Genomic DNA, 17,899 nt, shown 5'->3' on the forward strand with positions numbered 1-17,899 from the left:
TTAGGTTTATTGTATTATTATTATTATTTAAACTTTTTTTACTGGTCAGTTTAAAGTTGCAGAAAAACTAAATTTGCTAAACTCTTAAAAATTCAAATTCCTTATATTTGAATGAACTTTAATTAGTTTGTCCAATATTTTAAATCATTGAAAGAAAAGTGTGATTAAGCAGACACACACAAGTATGCATTTATGGTGATAAATCATTAGCCAGTGATGCTGACTGACTTCCTGTGGGGTTTCTCTGAAATTACTGAGTCAGGCATAAACACTAACTCAATGCTCTCTTCCTACCTTACCAATAGTTAACATCATTCCTGCAGCTGCGGCTACAGATCTATATTTAAATTTGTCATCCCATTTTTAGGAATTCATATAAAAAATAATATAATATAAAACTGTAAAATATAATGTGTTATGTTTTTTTTTTATTTAAAGAATGGCATATGTGATCATTATAAAACACTGTTGGAAATTTAATACTTTTTTTTTTCCATAAAAGCTTCACTTTTTTTCTATTACTGATAAAAGTGAAATGCCTTTTATTGCATCTAACTTAACATACATGCAAAGGGTACAAGTGCTAGAACAAGGTAATTAAATCCTTTAAAGAAGTAGCATTTTTCAACAAATACACATGCAAAACAAGGATAATGTCTGATAATTATTACTTCCTCTCAGGAGACAAGCCTAAAAAGTTACCCCATTATTTGATCTTTTTTAATTGTTTTATCTTGACTTCTCAAAAATACAATTTTTTGTTTGTTTTTTTTACCCAATGCTTAAACTGTAATCTTGATACAAAACTGTGTTTAAACCTTTATCATGGCTTTTAGAGCAGGAACAATAATTCCATCTGTCTCACATTCTTTTGAGCTCTCAAAGCAAAGCTAAAGTTAACAAAAAGGTCAAAAAGTGAAGGTACAGCAAGAGAAAAGAAAGACCAGGGGAATAGAGATACATTTCTGATAAAAAAAAAAAAAAAAAACTGGCTTGAAATATTAAGAGAGAATGGAGGAGAGAGCCAAGAAACCAAAAAGTAAAGAATATGATATGCCATCTCGTGGGATGGCATCAAGTTCTTTCATTTGATAAGAAAGAAAAGGAAACACACTCAATTTATTTCTAAAGTTATTCACAATAAAAAGAGTTATTCAAAAGAAAAAGAAGCATTCTTGCACTGGATGTCTTTCACATGAAATTCTCTTACCAATCTAACTCTCAACTGTGCTCTTCTAAGCTCACCTAAAAAGACAGCTTTCACTCTGAGGCGCTTCATGAACTACAGTTGGTCGGTTTTAAACATAAAACCCTGACTCTGTTTTTGCCAGTAACCAAAGCATGCTAGGAATGAACGGAAGGCCGGAACAAAGCCAGAAAACTATTCACCATGTTACTGATTTACCTTTATAATCAAAAACACCTGCAAACTGACAGTCAAAGATCGAAAAGCCTGCAACAAAACAAACATATTCTTGCACTGTGTGCATACTACTACATAAAGAAATAGCTGTTGAAAGCAAATGTCCATAGGAATTACCATCAAGCCAATTAAGAAAAGCTGGATATAAATGCTGTCCGAGAAATGTCCATGAAATAATCTTTAACTATCCAGCTATTCAGAAAGCAAACATATAAGCTGGTTTGCACCTTCAACGAATGAAAACAGAGAAGCTGCTGTTGACAAAGCTGTCTTTTCCAGTCTTTATTTGTCTGCCAGGGAACTGTTGGTTCTTTGGTTTAGCCACAGCTCTGCAGCTGAACAAAGCCTCTTTTTCATTTAAGAACAAAGAACGTTAGACAGCAGACACAAACCAACCCTATGTTCCTCAGTCTTTGATACAATTCATCAGTTTTAGCAATAGGCTGACAAATGTTTTCAATCAAGATGAGAAACAATGCTGTTCCTGGGAATTAATACCCACGGCGTGCTTGTAAGAGCAGATAACGTCAAAGCAGCAATGTGGATGACTTCACTCTGACACGTCATGCCTTTCTCTTTAAACAAGATCAAAATTTAGGTCTCTTCAGTGTTGTTTTCACCTCTCATTCAGATTCAAGATTTCAGGAGTAAAAAACAAACCAGTTCATATGTTAGACAGCATCTTACCACTGACACAGCAGGATATTTTGCTGTGTCATCATTCATCCTCTTGCTCTTCCTGTTGCTTGTTTGCCAGTTTTGATACAAAATAATTCAAGTATTTAAGAGTTCAGAGAGGAAGAGTGGCAATCAGCTACTGTGTTATCTTCATGGCCATGCTTCTTCATCACTTCCACACCTGTCATGCTGGACTGTCTGAAAGACTGTCACTGCACACTGCTGACAAGAAAAACATACCTGCTCAGCAAACCTTTCAAGGTTTAACAAAGTCAACATTTCCTGACATAAACTACTCCAGCACACCTGATGGTATCTAAAGTCAGCCTAACACAGAGCCTTGAAGAGTTTAGATCCTGCAAGGCCGTACTCCTGACATTATTGTAAGCTGCTTTGTGATAAGCTTCTTTGTCACGGCTTCGTGATACCGTCATTGTGCTTACACTGCCAGTCAAGTAGCGTTCAAATTGCTGCATGGCCAAATTCAGTTTTCTGACAAGAACGTCACCTGTTACACGTCACCTGTGCAAAACACAGTCACTGTCCTTCAGCGTAAGCTAAAATGAGCTGGGAGGACATTCATCTTAAAATTTGATGACACTGAACTGGGTCAGATTTCCTACTAACGTACCAAATTTATTGCTATTTAGATTATATTCATATGTCATTTGGTCTTTTAGAACTGTCTTTATATTTAATTTTAGTCAAAGCTCATTATGAATTATTAACTGAATATTGCTGTCAATACATATTCATACCCAGTTTTATTGATTTGTCTACTCATATCCTGCAGTGTTCTAATAAAGCCTTGCAGCACATTATATATAGATCAAACAAGTTACCTCCTATAAACGTCAAGGCAATCATGCTGACGCACTGATATCTTGGAGGATTATTATATCAGTAGCGAGATGATTCAGAGAAATCATTTCATCAGGCAAAGGTCACAAGGGATGTGTTATTTTTTTTTATCTATAATCCAATGTTTTATCATAATATTAGCTATTTACCTTTAAAGTCAGTAGTTTTAAAATAACAAAGCCTAAAAATCAGAAGTCAGCACACAAGGATGAACAGGAGGAGCAACAAAATAAAGGAAAATACACACGTGAACAAAATTGCTGGTACCCTTCAGTTAATGAAAGAAAAACTCACAATGGTCACAGAAATAACTTGAATCTGACAAAAGAAATAAATAAAAATTCTATGAAATTTAACTAATGAAAGTCAGACATTGCTTTTTCACCATGCTTCAACAGAATTATTTAAAAAAAATAAAACATGCAAGGACAAAAATGATGGTACCCCTAGAAAAGACTGAAAATAATGTGACCAAAGGGACGTGTTAATCCAAGGTGTGTCCACTAATTAGCATCACAGGTGTCTACAATCTTGTAATCAGTCAGTGGGCCTATATATAGGGCTACAGGTAGTCACCGTGCTGTTTGGTGACATGGTGTGTACCACACTCAACATGGACCAGAGGAAGCAAAGGAAAGAGTTTTCTCAGGAGATTAGAAAGAAAATTATAGGCACGCATGTTAAAGGTAAAGGCTATAAGACCATCTCCAAGCAGCTTGATGTTCCTGTGACTACAGTTGCACATATGATTCAGAAATTTAAGATCCATCGGACTGTAGCCAACCTCCCTGGACATGGTCGCAGGAGGAAAACTGATGACAAATCAAAGAGACGGATATTACGAATGGTAACAAAAGAGCCCAGAAAAACTTCTAAAGAGATTAAAGGTGAACTTCAAACTTAAAGAACATCAGTGTCAGATCGCACCATCCGTCATTGTTTGAGCCTAAGTGGACTAAATGGGAGACGACCAAGGAGGAACCATTGTTAAAAACAAATCATAAAAAAGCCAAACTACATGTTGACAAGCCACAAAGCTTCTGGGAGAATGTCCTATGGACAGACAAGACAAAAATTAAACTTTTTGCCAAGACACATCAGCTCTATGTTTACAGACGGAAAAATGAAGCATATGAAGAAACGAACACTGTCCCTACTGTGAAACATGGAGGAGACTCTGTTATGTTCTAGGGCTGCTTTGCTGCATCTAGCACATGGTGTCTTGAATCTGTGCCGGTACAATGAAATCTCAAGACTTGCAAGGGATTCAAGAGAGAAATGTGCTGGCCAGTGTCAGAAAGCTTGGTCTCAGTCGCAGGTCATGGGTCTTGCAACAGGACAATGACCCAAAACACAGCTAAAAACACCCATGAATGGCTAAGAGGAAAACACTGGACTATTCTAAAGTGGCCTTCTATGAGCCCTGACCTAAATCGTATTGAGCATCTTTGGGAGGAGCTGAAACATGCCATCTGGAAAAGGCTTCCTTCAAACCTGAGACAACTGGAGCAGTTTGCTTATGAGGAGTGGACCAAAATACCTGCTGAGAGGTGCAGAAGTCTCATTGACAATTACAGGAATCATTTGCAGTGATTGCCTCAAACGGTTGTGCAACAACAAGTTTCTCTTCTTCATGAGTCTATTTTTTTAAATAATTCTGTTAAATCATGGTTGAGTCTGACTTTCATTGGTTAAATTTCATAGACTTTTCATTTATTATTAATTATGTCAGATTCAAGTTATTTCTGTGACCATTGTGAGTTTTTCTTTCATTAACCAAAGGGTACCAACAATTTTGTGTAGATCAAATTAGATTTATATATAAGCAACATCAATTACTGTGCACTATGTGAGATTGGTGGACAGGGGATGAGCTAATGGTGTGTGTTATTTTATGTTTAAGAGAGACAGGGTTATAGGAATTCCTAGACGCCTTATTAACACAGGTGGCTTTTGTATCACTAAGGCAAACTAAAATAAATCAGAGCATGCTGAGGAAAGATGTGGATGAATAGTTGTTTTTATTGCCACCAAATGGCAGTAATCTAGTGGCATTATGTTGCAGGAACAATCCTGATGCCCCCATATTGACATGAAAGCCATGGAGTAGGGTACACACAATATGAAGGGAGGTTTTACAAGGGGGGTGGTTTGAACCTTTTCACAACTGGATCATCAGGAAAAATTAACCATCCAATCGTTTTGTGGTGGATGTTGTTTCTGCACATGCTTAAACCACGTGGAGGTTTCTTGACGTAACGAGTTTCAGAGAAGATTTGAAACATGGCGACAGCAAAACAGAACGGGACTGTGTTTTTTTTTTTTTTAACAATTACAGTCAAAAGGTTAAATATAAAAAATAAAAACTCTGAACTGTGAGGCACTGCATGTCAACAGATGTCGTATTACAGCTGTCCATCATATAAATACAACTGATCGGATAACTTTATCCAGCGTCCACGTAAACATGTCATCTGGAACCTCCCATCAAACTGATTTAAATCAAATAGATGAAATATTTGTCCATGTAAACGAAGCTACAGTGTGGCCAGCAAACTCAAGAACAAGAGGACTTTCTTAACCAGCTTCATTTCCAAAAGTTAACTGTAGAAGATAAACAAGATTGAGAAAAAAAATTCACAACGGAAGAGCTGTCTCAGTCTACACAAAGCATCAGTAGCGGCAAAAACCAGGACTGGATGGTATACCTATTGAGTTTTATAAAAAAAATAAAAATAAATAAAAATCAAAGAAAAGCTTTTATGTCCTCTTCTATAAATGTAGAAGGAATCTTATGAAAAGGGGATCCTTCTTCGAACTTTAAGCCTTGATAACATTTATTTTGAAGCCAGATAAATCACCACTGCAACAATCACTGTATATAGGCCACTAATCTTAATCAAGTCTGATACAAAAATAATGCTAATAAGCACTTGCTAAAAGACTAAATTATTGCATTTTAAATTTAATCCAGAGGGACCAAAGCAGTTTTACTCCTGGTCGTCAAAGCTTTTTCAATAAAAGGAGAGTACTAAACATAATTTCTGAAAAATCTGATACTAAAGATTCTGCAATTCTATCACTGGATACTAAACAGGCCTTCGAAGGAACTGAATGGCCATATTTATTTGATGCATTATCCAGATTAGGTGCTGTCCTGCAGGTTTTAGAGGTTTGTCTGTTCCGACACGCCAGATTCAAATTAAATGGCTGTTAATGAGCAATTAACCTAAATCAGGTGTGTTGAAGCAGGAAACATTTAAAACCTGCAGGACTGGATTTGCTGATCCCTATGCTAAAGTCACGAATACTTTCAAATCCCCTAAATACTTTGCTGCATGGTGCTGAAATAATGTTTTATAAAGGACTTCCATGTTGTGCAGACATGAGACCTGCAGGCAAGTTGCAAAACTTAATATTTCCCTAATTAGAGTAAGATTTTGACAAGAGCAGTTTTGACTTAACTAGGATTAATGGTCAGGAAATTAAATTGCTGGGTGAAATTATTCTGGGACATTTAATTTGTTCCTGTATACGAAAGAAACTACATGCACTGCAGCTGTTTGTATGTAATTTTGCTTCTTTGTGTATGTGGGTTATTCAGATGAGTACAGAGGCATCAGACACAGATTAAGCAATACAGCAAGTCTGCATCTTGTGTTAACTTAGTAACTATTAATAATCTGTTGTGATTAAGGCTAATCAGGCCCCTAAAATTAGGGGGAATCTTTAAATGAGTCACTGGTTAAGTAGCAACTGCCTGTGTTTCTAACTCCTTTCTATATTAGTAGAAGCCCAGGATAAAGAGGGTCTGTTGGAATGGAATGGACCAGCTGTCCTCTGCTACCAGCAGGCGTCTCAGATCAGCTCTCTCCCTCTTTTGTTTCACTGTGTGCATATGCGTGTGTCCTAACCCCCCACCACACAAACCCTACCTTCCTTCAATCCCCTTCAGTAAAGCTAAAGTCATGCAGGTGGTTTATCCTTCTCCGGACCTAATCAGCCCTGCTCACCACCTCCCTGCACCAGGAGCCCCCTGCTGGGAGTGACTGCAAAGTAGGGAGAAGGAAGACGCGTCTGTAGGTCCCCCAGGAGAGAAAGACAGAACTGCATAACATTTGTGTGTGCATGCATGTAACTTCAAGTGTGACTTAATATGAGACACATGCACAAATAGGAGAAAAGTTAAAACATACTTAAACAAACAGACTCTGTAAAATTTGTGGAGAGGTATGCGAGACAGGGTTTAGCCCGCAGAGAAGGAATGTGTCAAGCAAGCCAAACTCATACTTACACCCCCACTTGACCATGAGGGAAACTTAGAAGGGGGTTGTTAAAGCAAGTCCAGGCAAAAAACCACTGAAGTTAAGTTTGACGACAGACAGGAGCAAGGTAGACAGTAAACAGCCACAAGCAGACAAACAATCTGGCTGCAGATGCTCTACAACACATTCATGAACAGTTCTGGGACTACCTCCGCTCTCTGTGCCAGAACAAAACACTGTTATGCTGTGACTCAATATTTATCAATGAGCAACCGAGCCAGACATGCGTTTTTAGACAGACATTGTACTATGCTGCAGTCCATTATGTGGGCAGCAAAACGTCAACAACAGAAAATTATTCATCACACCTAAAAAAATGGGTATCATTTTCTCAGAGCCTCTTACTTATTTCTGATTGTTTAGGTTTTATTCAACGCCTCTAAGTATGCTTCACTTACCAATAATCAAAAGAAATTTAGAGTATATCCAGTCTATTTTACAACCAAGCAGATGCTTTGATGCATTTGGAACAGAAATTAAACACTTCTTAGAATAACTCAGAGTTTGAACGCAGTAAAAAAAAAAAACATCGAAGAGGCTGTGTTGTTTTTTTTTTTGGTTTTTTTTGTGAACAATAAGGACATGAAAAACATGTTTTGGATAGAAGGGGATCCAGTGATGGAGCCCTGGAGAGCTGTTACATAAACATGGCCCCTAGATAAATAGCCCCCCTTGACGTGAAAAGGATATTGGATGTCAAGGTTGTTATTACTTCACTTTGTTATTTTGGTTCAAGACATACCATCTATCAGCCAATTAAAAGTTTAGAGAAGTTGTTAGGAAATAAATGAATGCCCTACCCAGGCAAAGGAAAACACAGTTTGTCCTTGCACCATGTAGATGAGGTTCCTCTGCACACCTTTGGTATTCCAGGCTCTAATTATGTATCATCAGTGAAGCTGCTGATGCAAAAAAAACAAGCAAGCTCAAAGTGCCATTTTTATCTTATAAGGTGCTATAAAAATAAACATTTACTTACATACTTACAATTTGTTGACACTTCAAAGGAGACAATCAGTATTTTTAGCTAGCAGGTTTTAAACTCAGCAAAGTCTGAGCGCCTGATGTTAGGTTAGACAAACTACTTATACTTCATTAATTCAGGGAGCTGCAGCCCAAACTCAATCTAGATAAATTATTTACCAAACTGCTCCAACAAAGCTGATTTCTCAGCAGCAGAGCACAAAAAGCACATTCACCTGCTAATGCAACAAACACAGACATAATACACTCTCTTGTTCATCATCCACTTAGAACCACCTAGACTAAAATATAAGAAATCCTTCATATGATCTCATATTTCAAGTGCATCACCCACTCCAGCTTGCAATATGGCAACAAAGTTCAGCTTCAAAATTGAACTGAACCTGGAAGAAGGTTGATAATCATTAACATACTTACTAGGTTATACAGTTAAAACAGCATTTGTACTTAGCCTGAAATTTGATTATTCTACGCCAAGATACATGAATAAATACAAAGTTCAATGCAGGAAAAATATCCATATTTTCCTCTGCAGAGCAGAAGCAAACTTTACACAAGTGAAATTTGAGAATGAGGTTTCAAAAGTTAGTAAGAATAAATATGGAAAAATAAATATATATCTCCAGAAAAGGAAATTGGTAAATCAGCTGGTGTTATGTTTTTATGTACAGGCTTTGCTTGGGTTGAATTAAGCCAAATATCAATACATTGACATAATGACTCATATAAACACAAATATTTTAATTACACACAAAATAAAAACCAAAAAGCATAAGATGAGAGACTTACACTAAAATGCAGTGATATCTGCATGTCATGTAAATGAGAGCAGTGAGGTCATTGAGAGGTCAGCAGGTGGGTCCCAGACACACCTGATTTAAATCTACACTGTAGTTAGTTTTGCTAGTAGAGGGGAATGAGAGACAGCAGCCATATTAAGCTGCACGGCAACTTCACGCAGCGACTGCGCAGGTGAGCGTGCCATAAACGGAGACAGCCGCAATCATTTTTAAGGTACTTACTTTATGAAGTAACTGGCCCCTTCGTTCGTGAAACCCTCCTCCCATCCCTGCGGCAGGTCTGAAATAAAACCAAACGACAGACTCGTTCGTGATATCCGAAAGTTTATCCGACACGCAACATACACTGAAGTAAGCAGCAAGGACCGCAGCAGTAAAGTAAACATAAGGTCGAAATGCAAACAGGTGAAATTACTCTACGTGAACCGCTTAGCTAGCTACCTGAGCGGATCATGTGTCCGGAGTTTACAGGTTCACCGGAACGGGGATGGAGCCAGGTAGTGGTCCGAGTCTCATCGCTGCCGAACAGACAGAGAAAAGAGAAAAAAACACCTGTTACACCGCCGGGAAGAAAAAAATAAATGGAAACCCCGCCAGACCCCATCAACTCTCGTTAAAACGGGAGAGGCGGCGTCATAAAAAGCTCAAAATTCCTCTTACTTGATGAAGAAGACCCTGCCGTCCTTACAGACACCGTAAGACCAGTGTTCAGGTAAGGCGTCCCGCCCGAGAGGCGCCGCCATGATCCACTATGAAATCCTATTTCATCTCAATCCCTCTCCATGGAGTCTCCCGGGAGCTCAACGATCACTGCTAGGGCCAGTGCTGCCTTCAGGGACTGCATTGAAGCCCGTACATCCGAAAATCCAAGGCTGACCGCGCGCTACGCGTTTGGCACTGGCAGCACACAGTGACTGAGAACAGGTCGCTATGTGTAGGGCTTTGCTTGTGTGTGTGTATTTTTTTTTTTTTTTTTTTTTTTTTTTTTTTTTTTTTCTATTAGGGGTTGCCACCATTAGGCTTTGAAACAACATTCAACTCATGACAAAATGATAGATAAAACTTGTTGCTTGTTACAAACCAGGGAATCTGATTTTTAAGATATTGTCATGTCATCTAGTGTGTGTGTGTGTGTGTGTGTGTGTGTGTGTGTGTGTGTGTGTGTGTGTGTGTGTGTGTGTGTGTGTGTGTGTAAATCACATACTGTTCTGTACATAGAAAGACTTAAGTGATTGCAGCATTACTGAAATCCAGAAAATCTTTAGCCATGGTTAAAGTGCTGCATGTATAGATAAGTACCAATTAGACTTTGCAACGTAATGTCATCTTGAATAGAATTGTAGAACTGTGGCCATCAAATAATAGACTAAAAACAAGTCAGGGACCTTACATAGAGTCTCTTGGCAATCTAAAATAAACCAGTCATCCCAGAGAGGAGCAAGTGGAAAACTGGTCAAATCTGGTTCTAACAGCTGTGCAATATATTTTCCCTGTATTAATGCAGTAGTAATCTACCCTGACTCTAATATATACAGAATTTGGAAGTGGAGAGGGTGAAATGTCCTGCCTGCAGACCTGGCCTCAATGCCACTGAACACTTGTGGTATCATCTTAGGTGTGCTGTTCCAGAGCGACCTACACAACCACAATGGCTGATGTGTGACAAATGCTGACTGAATAATGGGATGCTGTCCCACAGCAGTGTTTGACTAAGCTGGTGACCAGTATGAGGAGGTGGTGCCAAGCTGTTGTGGATGTGTCTGCCTTGTCCATGTGCTTTGAAAACTGAAGTCACTGATGAGTTTATTGGTTACTGATCAAAACACAACTTTTGTATCTCTCTCTCTCTCTCTGTCTCTCTCTCTCTCTCTCTCTCTCTCTCTCTCTCTCTCTCTCTGTGTGTGTGTGTGTATATATATATATATATATATATTAGATGTATTCATGTACCATATTAATGGCACCTCGTTATTGGTATAAAAGACACCTGTCCACAACTTCAGTCAGACTCTAATCTCCACCATGGCCAAGACCAGAGAACTGTCCAAGGACACCAGGGACAAAATCATAGACCTGCACATAGATGGGCTGAGCCAGTCTACAACAGGCAAGCAGCTTGGCGAGAAGAGATCAACTGGGCAATTATTTGGAAATGGAAGAAATACAACGTCACTGACAATCTCCCTCGACCTGGGGGCCCCATGCAAGAACTCACCTCTTGGTGTAGAAATGAACGGTGAGGAATCAGCCCAGAACTACATGGGGGGGGGAAACTGGTCAATGACCTGATGACAGCTGGAACCATGGTCACAAAGGTTACTTTTAGTAACACTCTACGTCGACATGGATTAAAATCCTGCAACGCCCGAAGTGTCCCCCTTGTTTAAGCTAGCACATGTCCCGGTCCGTCTACAGTTTGCCAGGAGCCATCTGGATGATTCAGCGGAGTACTGGTAGAATGCCATGTGGTCAGATGAGACCAAAATAGAACGTTTTGGTATAAATGCCACTTGGTGTGTTTGGAAGGGGAACAATGCTGAGTTGCTTCCCAAGAATACCATACCCACTGTGAAGCATGGGGGTGGAAACATTATGCTTTGGGGCTGCTTTTCTGCAAAGGGGACAGGAAGACTGGTCTGTATTGAGGACAGGATGAATGGGGCCATGTATCACGAGATTTGGGGTAAAAACATCCTTCCATCAGTGAGAGCACTGAAGATGAAACGTGGCTGGGTCTTCCAGCTTGACAATGATCCCAAACACACCGTCCGGGCAGCTAAGGAGTGGATCTGTGAGAAGCATTTCAAGGTCCTGGAGTGGCCTAGCCAGTCTCCAGACCTCAGCCTAGTAGAAAATCTGTGTTGCCCAGTGACAGCCACAAAACATCCCAGCTCTAGTGAAGATCTGTGTGGAAGAGTGGGCCAAAATACCAGCTACAGTGTGTGTAAACCTGGTCAGGAACTACAGGAAACGTGTGACCTCTGTCATTGCCAACCGAGGTTACATTACAAAGTACTGAGTTGAACTTTTGCTATTGGACAAATATTTATTTTCTGGACCATTATACCAACAAATTGTTTAAAAATAATAAAATGTGATTTCCTGGATTTTTTTTTTCTACATTCTCTCACAGTTGAAGTGTACCTATGATGAAAATTACAGACCTCTCATTTTTTTAAGTGGGATAACTTGCACATCGGTGGCTGCCAAATACTTTTTACACACACACACACACACACACATACATAAATATATATATATATATATATATATATATATATAAAATTATATATGAATTTTTTAACTGGCAAAGATAATAAAAATGTATATTTTGTACATTTTATTGCATTTGTGTATTGATTTACTAGTGCAGTTTACTCAGCTCTGTTTTAATTGCCTTTGATTGTACCTATAATTTTTTTATTACTTTAAATTCTCTGAAAATAGAAGTATTTACTAATTCATTTGCAAATTGTGTTATAATTTGTATGTCATCCCTACAGTAAAATGTATGATTTTTGCAGTGACCACAGTTTTTGTTGGTAGTTTAAGGCATCACAACCACAGGCTTTCAACAGAAAAGAGCAGCAAAGAACCTCCTGGCAAGGCAGTTCGCTGGTCTGATGAAAGAAAATGAAAGCTGGGCTGATTTGGAGCTCTCAGTAATATTTGCTGCTTTATTACTCAGGTTGTTTAATGAGGTAGAGGCCTGTTGTGAGGTTAAAAGCTCTAACCAAACAAGGATATTAATAAGAGATACTACAACTTTAAATTCCTGGCACATAGGTTGATTCTTACTCAAGTCTGCTTGTTGGAGACATCATTTAGAAGTTGCATTAATAATAATGTGATGTTTTAAAACCACAATTCCACAAAATTTGGTATCCGCATATGGAAGTGGCTGACATGAGTTTTTTTTGCAGGGTGACCAGGCTTTTCTTTTTTTTTTTTTTTTTTTTTTTAACTTCTCCTGTCCAGCATCATTGCAAGCAAAATGACAATCTGGTTGCGGTACCGTGCTGAACAAATTTGCTCTGCCAAGGGGAGGCCTATGGGTAAGGCTCCTCTTGATAATCTGATTCATTTATTAATTTATTTACTTTGAATCACGGAATCTATGTATTCTTGCTGGACCTGACCGGGGGGGGGGACAGAAAAAGATGGAAAATAGCAAAAAGATGCAAAAGGGAAAGATGAAAAGAAAAAAAACATCACAGACACAAGGAAACGACCCTGCAATCCACACCATCACCAGACAACAAACTGTTACACCTGTACATGAACACACCAGAAAATCTCCTACAACTTTTACAAAAAAAAAACAGAAACACACAAAAAAACAAAAAAAAAAACAGAGCTGCTAGTCATTAAGAGTTTTTAAATAATAACCAAATCAAAAAGACATATCATGAAAGTAGCATAACAGCGAACAGATACTAACTCTCAGGAAAAAAAAAAAAAAGAATTATCTCTTAGTATATAAACCCACTGGACAACTCAGTGACTGTGTCAGCATGCAGAGCATGAGGAATAAGGAGTGATCAGTAGTGAAGGGTGGTGAGTGAGATCGTGCAAATGTGACCATGCCTCTACGGAGGTCAGAGGCAGACCAGGGCAGCCCAGAAACCCGGGCCCCCAGCATCAGCCCCGGAGCACTAACCCAAGCTACCCCACCATGAAGACGACTCCAGCCCCACCCGAAGGGCGGCAGAGGAGACCCCCAGCAAGAGCCCCCCAAAGTCTTGGGGCACAGGTCCCAGTGGGCCAAGATTGGCAGCCGCCGGCCCCGCCAGAGACCGGCCACCCAGGGCAGCCCAAGAGAAGGGCCCAGGGCCCCAGGAGCCCAGAGGCGGCCGCCCCACCCCCCAAAGGCAGAGGGCCCGCAACATGCCCAGGAGGACCAGGCCCCCCCAGACAGCCCAGGGTGACCAGGCTTAATTTCCAGGATCCTATGAAACATTCAGAAATCCAGAAGAGGCTTAAAATAGACCTACTGCTTCTTCACACTGAGATCACCCAGCTGAAGTAGTTCAGTAACCTGATAAGGATGCCCTAGGGCATCCATACTCATCTCAAGGCCCGCGGGCCAAATCCGGCCCGTCGGGGACTGTTGACTGGCCCGCTATCATTCGTGCTCTGATATAAGATATTACACACAAAGTTGTCCCTGATCATGGTTTCTAATGTTCAATAATTTCTCCAACTTTCACACGAGGAACTGGATGTAAAAGGAGTCCTCTTGTCAGTTTACAAATGACCCATTATGTTTTGGGGCCGTATCCGAACTCAAAACTATATACATGTTGACAATGTTCGGATCCACTTACGTATGCGAGTCGGGCTTTTCAGTGATGAATGTAATTAAGGACAAAAAGCGCAACAAACTCACTGACTCGCATCTCAACCAGTGCTTGCATATCGCCTTGACATCTCACAAACCATCCTTCAACAACCTCTCAAAGGACATGAGATGCATTATTTCACATTAAGAGGGGACTGTGTGTGATGCATTAAGTTGGAGCATCTGATCCCATACCTGTGTTTTCTGGTCCGGACTGTTTCAAACATCTTTTTGTTCTTTGTTATTTTATAATGAGCAAAGATTTTTCTGAAGTATCTCTTCCAATATTTGCTGGTTTGCACTGTGCAGCTATGTTTTTCTTATTTGAATCTTAACATTTTGTGCATCTTTCACACTAAAAGAATAAAATGAAATATTTTTCATTTTATTTTTTGAAAAACTTGTTAATAGTTTATTTATTTTATGCAATGTTTGTATGCATGGTTTAAAAAAGAGTTCTGGCTATACTGTTAAAAATGGTTCAGAATAAATATTGCTGAATTGCAATGGAGCTAATAAAAAGCATCAAAATATGAGCACAAGCTGTCAGTCTTTTTCAAAGTTTACTGATTTTGCATGATGGTTTATAAACTGGCCCCCGACCATTTCTTATTTTCTAAATCTGGCCCTCAGCCCTATCGAGTTGAGTATCCCTGCCCTAGGGCTACCTACCAGGTATAGCCCACTGGGCAAATGAATTACATAACCCAGATGACCTAAGAGCAGCTGGGGATCTGCCGTCAAGACTTGGAGTAAGTTACTAGGGATCTGTTCCCCTTGGTGGTCTCATTAATCTGAAATGGACTGTTCTGATGATTCTATAGTGTTTAAGTATTTCTCCTTATGTATGTTATGATTGAAAATGGTAAAATTGGTATCTCTAATTTACAAGTTATTAAAGGGAGCCATTTTTAGTTGCTTTCCAGGATCTTTGCTGGAAAGAAATTTCAATCTGATATTGTCTTTATGGGAAATAAGGATAAGCTCAAACTCTTGATTTAAATATTTTAGTTAAATTTCCAAAGGAATTTTCTTTAGGTTGATAAGCATTAACTGAACCCTGAAAAACACACATTAACAAAGAAGCATCAGAGCATCCACAAACTGTAGATTCTAGCTGACAGCACATACAGTTCCTGATATGACAGATAAGCCACTATCATAATATTTGTCCTCTGGCATGTCAGACAGGTGTTAATGTTTACTTGCAGCAAACATGCTATTGTCATCTGTCCTCTGTGGCCCATTAAGTTAAATAAGAGCTGTCGGACATAGTTTGTCATGAGTCATTCATCAGGAACTCCAAGTTCATCAGAATTTCCTTTTCCAAAAAAGTCTCTAGATCCACAACACTTGTCTTGGCATGCTCCATCCTCATGACAACATCCTGTTGCACTTCCCACAAAGACATGTTATTTTTTTAAAGCCACACCTGGAACAAAAACAGCTTGCCTGAGTGCTTGTTCAGATTACAATCAACAGTAAGCTCCTCACCAAAAACAATAATTTTCTAAAGGCTGCAATGCAGTGTGCAGAGCAGAAAGGACAATGTTGATGTCTATCACAATGATTATCTTCTACCACGCCCTGGAGAACAGGATTCCAGAGCTGCAGCGATCAATATTTCATATTAACAACAAACTGAGTAACTGAAAAATAAAAGATGTTGTTATGAGCCAACAGAGAATAACCCTCCAATGATTCATACAAACTATGTCTCCTCCTTGGTGTCAGCTCATTAGCTTGGTTTTTATGGCCAGAATTCACTTCTTAAAGTTACTGTTCTTATCATTGATGTTAATGGCTACACCAGACTGCACATCACTTGTATACATCATCAACATCAATTTTATTTATAATTATTTTTAGTGGGTTTCTTCAAGGAGAAATCAGAACACTAAAAGGCTGAGAATCAAGCAAAAAAACTGCAGAAGTTTAAGTTTTCATTGATGCTCACTGATAAGGACAGACACCTGGATTTCATAAAAACTCACATGGACAAAGAACAGGGAAACGATAACCTCATTACCAAAAGAAAAACAAAGACAGGTGGTTTGGTGCAAGATTATGGTTTTCATTTGGTCTAAGACAGGCTTTTTAGGAGCACCATGAGAGACAAACTCATCAGGCTGTTTTCAAACAAACTTCCATCAACAGTGGCCACAATAGTCTTGTAATGATTAGTAAATGAGAATCTTGGACAGATCTAGTTAGAGTCCACAACTAAACCCATCCAGAATCTCTGGAGGGAAAAGAAACAAAAGTGACTTATACTTTCAATACCTCAAGATCATTGTGGAAAACTTCCGTCCGTCCGTCCCATCCTTCCATCCATCCATCCGTCCGTCCGTCTGTCCGTCCGTCCGTCCGTCCGTCTGTCCGTCCATCCATTTATTTTTCTATTATGTATATGTTTAATGGCTAAATAAAAACTTAAAATGAAACAATAGAATTTTTTCTGCCCATTATTTCTTGGGGCAAGTTTTAAAGGGTTAATTATCATAAAATATAAATAAATGCATCCATCTATTTTCTATACCTGTATATGCTGTATTTTATATTATATTATATTATATTATATTATATTATATTATATTATATTATATTATATTATATTATATTATATTATATTATATTCAGCTCAATCACACTAAAGAAGAAAGCTATCTGACAAAAAAACTTTAAAAATCAACTAGATAAAAAGATGAATCAGCTAGAACCTAATGGATAAATCATGTGGCCTTGTTGTGCTTAAGTGGACAGATTTATCTAATCATGAACCTTTTATTTTTATTTTTCTTCTCACACAAAAAGCAAATAATTTCTCCTGCTTTATGCATTGTGACTAATGTTTGTTTGCTACTTTATCAATAACATGAGCTGAGTTAGTGACATTTATGTGAAATATATGAAAAAGAAAGAACTGAAAACATCTTTCACCTACATTCTACCTCAGTCTTGTATTAGACAAAGTGTGATTTATATGTCTCAACGTGTTTAAGTGTCCACACTGCACAGCTTGGCTTGTAAAGCATCTCATTGTTCTTTTTACTTTTTGCGCACTTTATCTCTCCAAACAAACACCCATCAGTTGGTAGAAAGATCCTCTGAGCTGTCAGTGTGCGCCAATCCCAACCTGCCCCTCACCTCGCTCTGCCCTGTCGGAGCTTGGTTTTGTTGATGTTGAGGTGACTCCAAAGAAAGTCCTGCTGAGCAAAAACACATACACACATGCACCAGAGTCACCAGATTTGGAAAAAATATGCATAGCTCTTTTAAACAGTGTGTTTTGGGTAAGTGGGAAATTTAAACCAAAGCGGGTGTTGGGAAATGTGGGCAGGAATAGTGTAAATAAAATAAAAAAAAACTTAGCTCAGCATGTTTTGATGTAGTTATTAATGGCAAAATTGATGATTTGGTGTCTTTCCATTAAGAATCTAAACATAGTTTTGGGAAAATTCTGCAGTGTGCAGAATATTATTGAACA

At 38.7% G+C, this 17,899-nt stretch overlaps 1 protein-coding gene across 8 annotated transcripts in view; it reads right to left on the bottom strand.

Moving 5' to 3' along the window:
* LOC121648203 (pleckstrin homology domain-containing family A member 7-like) overlaps positions 1-9,877 on the bottom strand; it is a 138,066-nt gene extending 128,189 nt beyond the window's left edge. For all 8 annotated transcript variants that reach the window (XM_041998204.1, XM_041998197.1, XM_041998203.1 and 5 more), the window contains exons 1-3: positions 9,732-9,877; positions 9,513-9,589; positions 9,294-9,351 (exon numbers count right to left, since the gene is read on the bottom strand). In XM_041998204.1, coding sequence (XP_041854138.1) covers positions 9,294-9,351; positions 9,513-9,589; positions 9,732-9,814 — 218 coding nt within the window. In that variant the 5' untranslated portion in view covers positions 9,815-9,877. The remainder of the gene's footprint in view (positions 1-9,293; positions 9,352-9,512; positions 9,590-9,731) is intronic.
* Between the last annotated feature and the right edge of the window lie 8,022 nt (positions 9,878-17,899).

The sequence above is a fragment of the Melanotaenia boesemani genome, chromosome 10, assembly GCF_017639745.1.
Source record: "Melanotaenia boesemani isolate fMelBoe1 chromosome 10, fMelBoe1.pri, whole genome shotgun sequence".
Lineage (NCBI taxonomy): Eukaryota > Metazoa > Chordata > Actinopteri > Atheriniformes > Melanotaeniidae > Melanotaenia > Melanotaenia boesemani.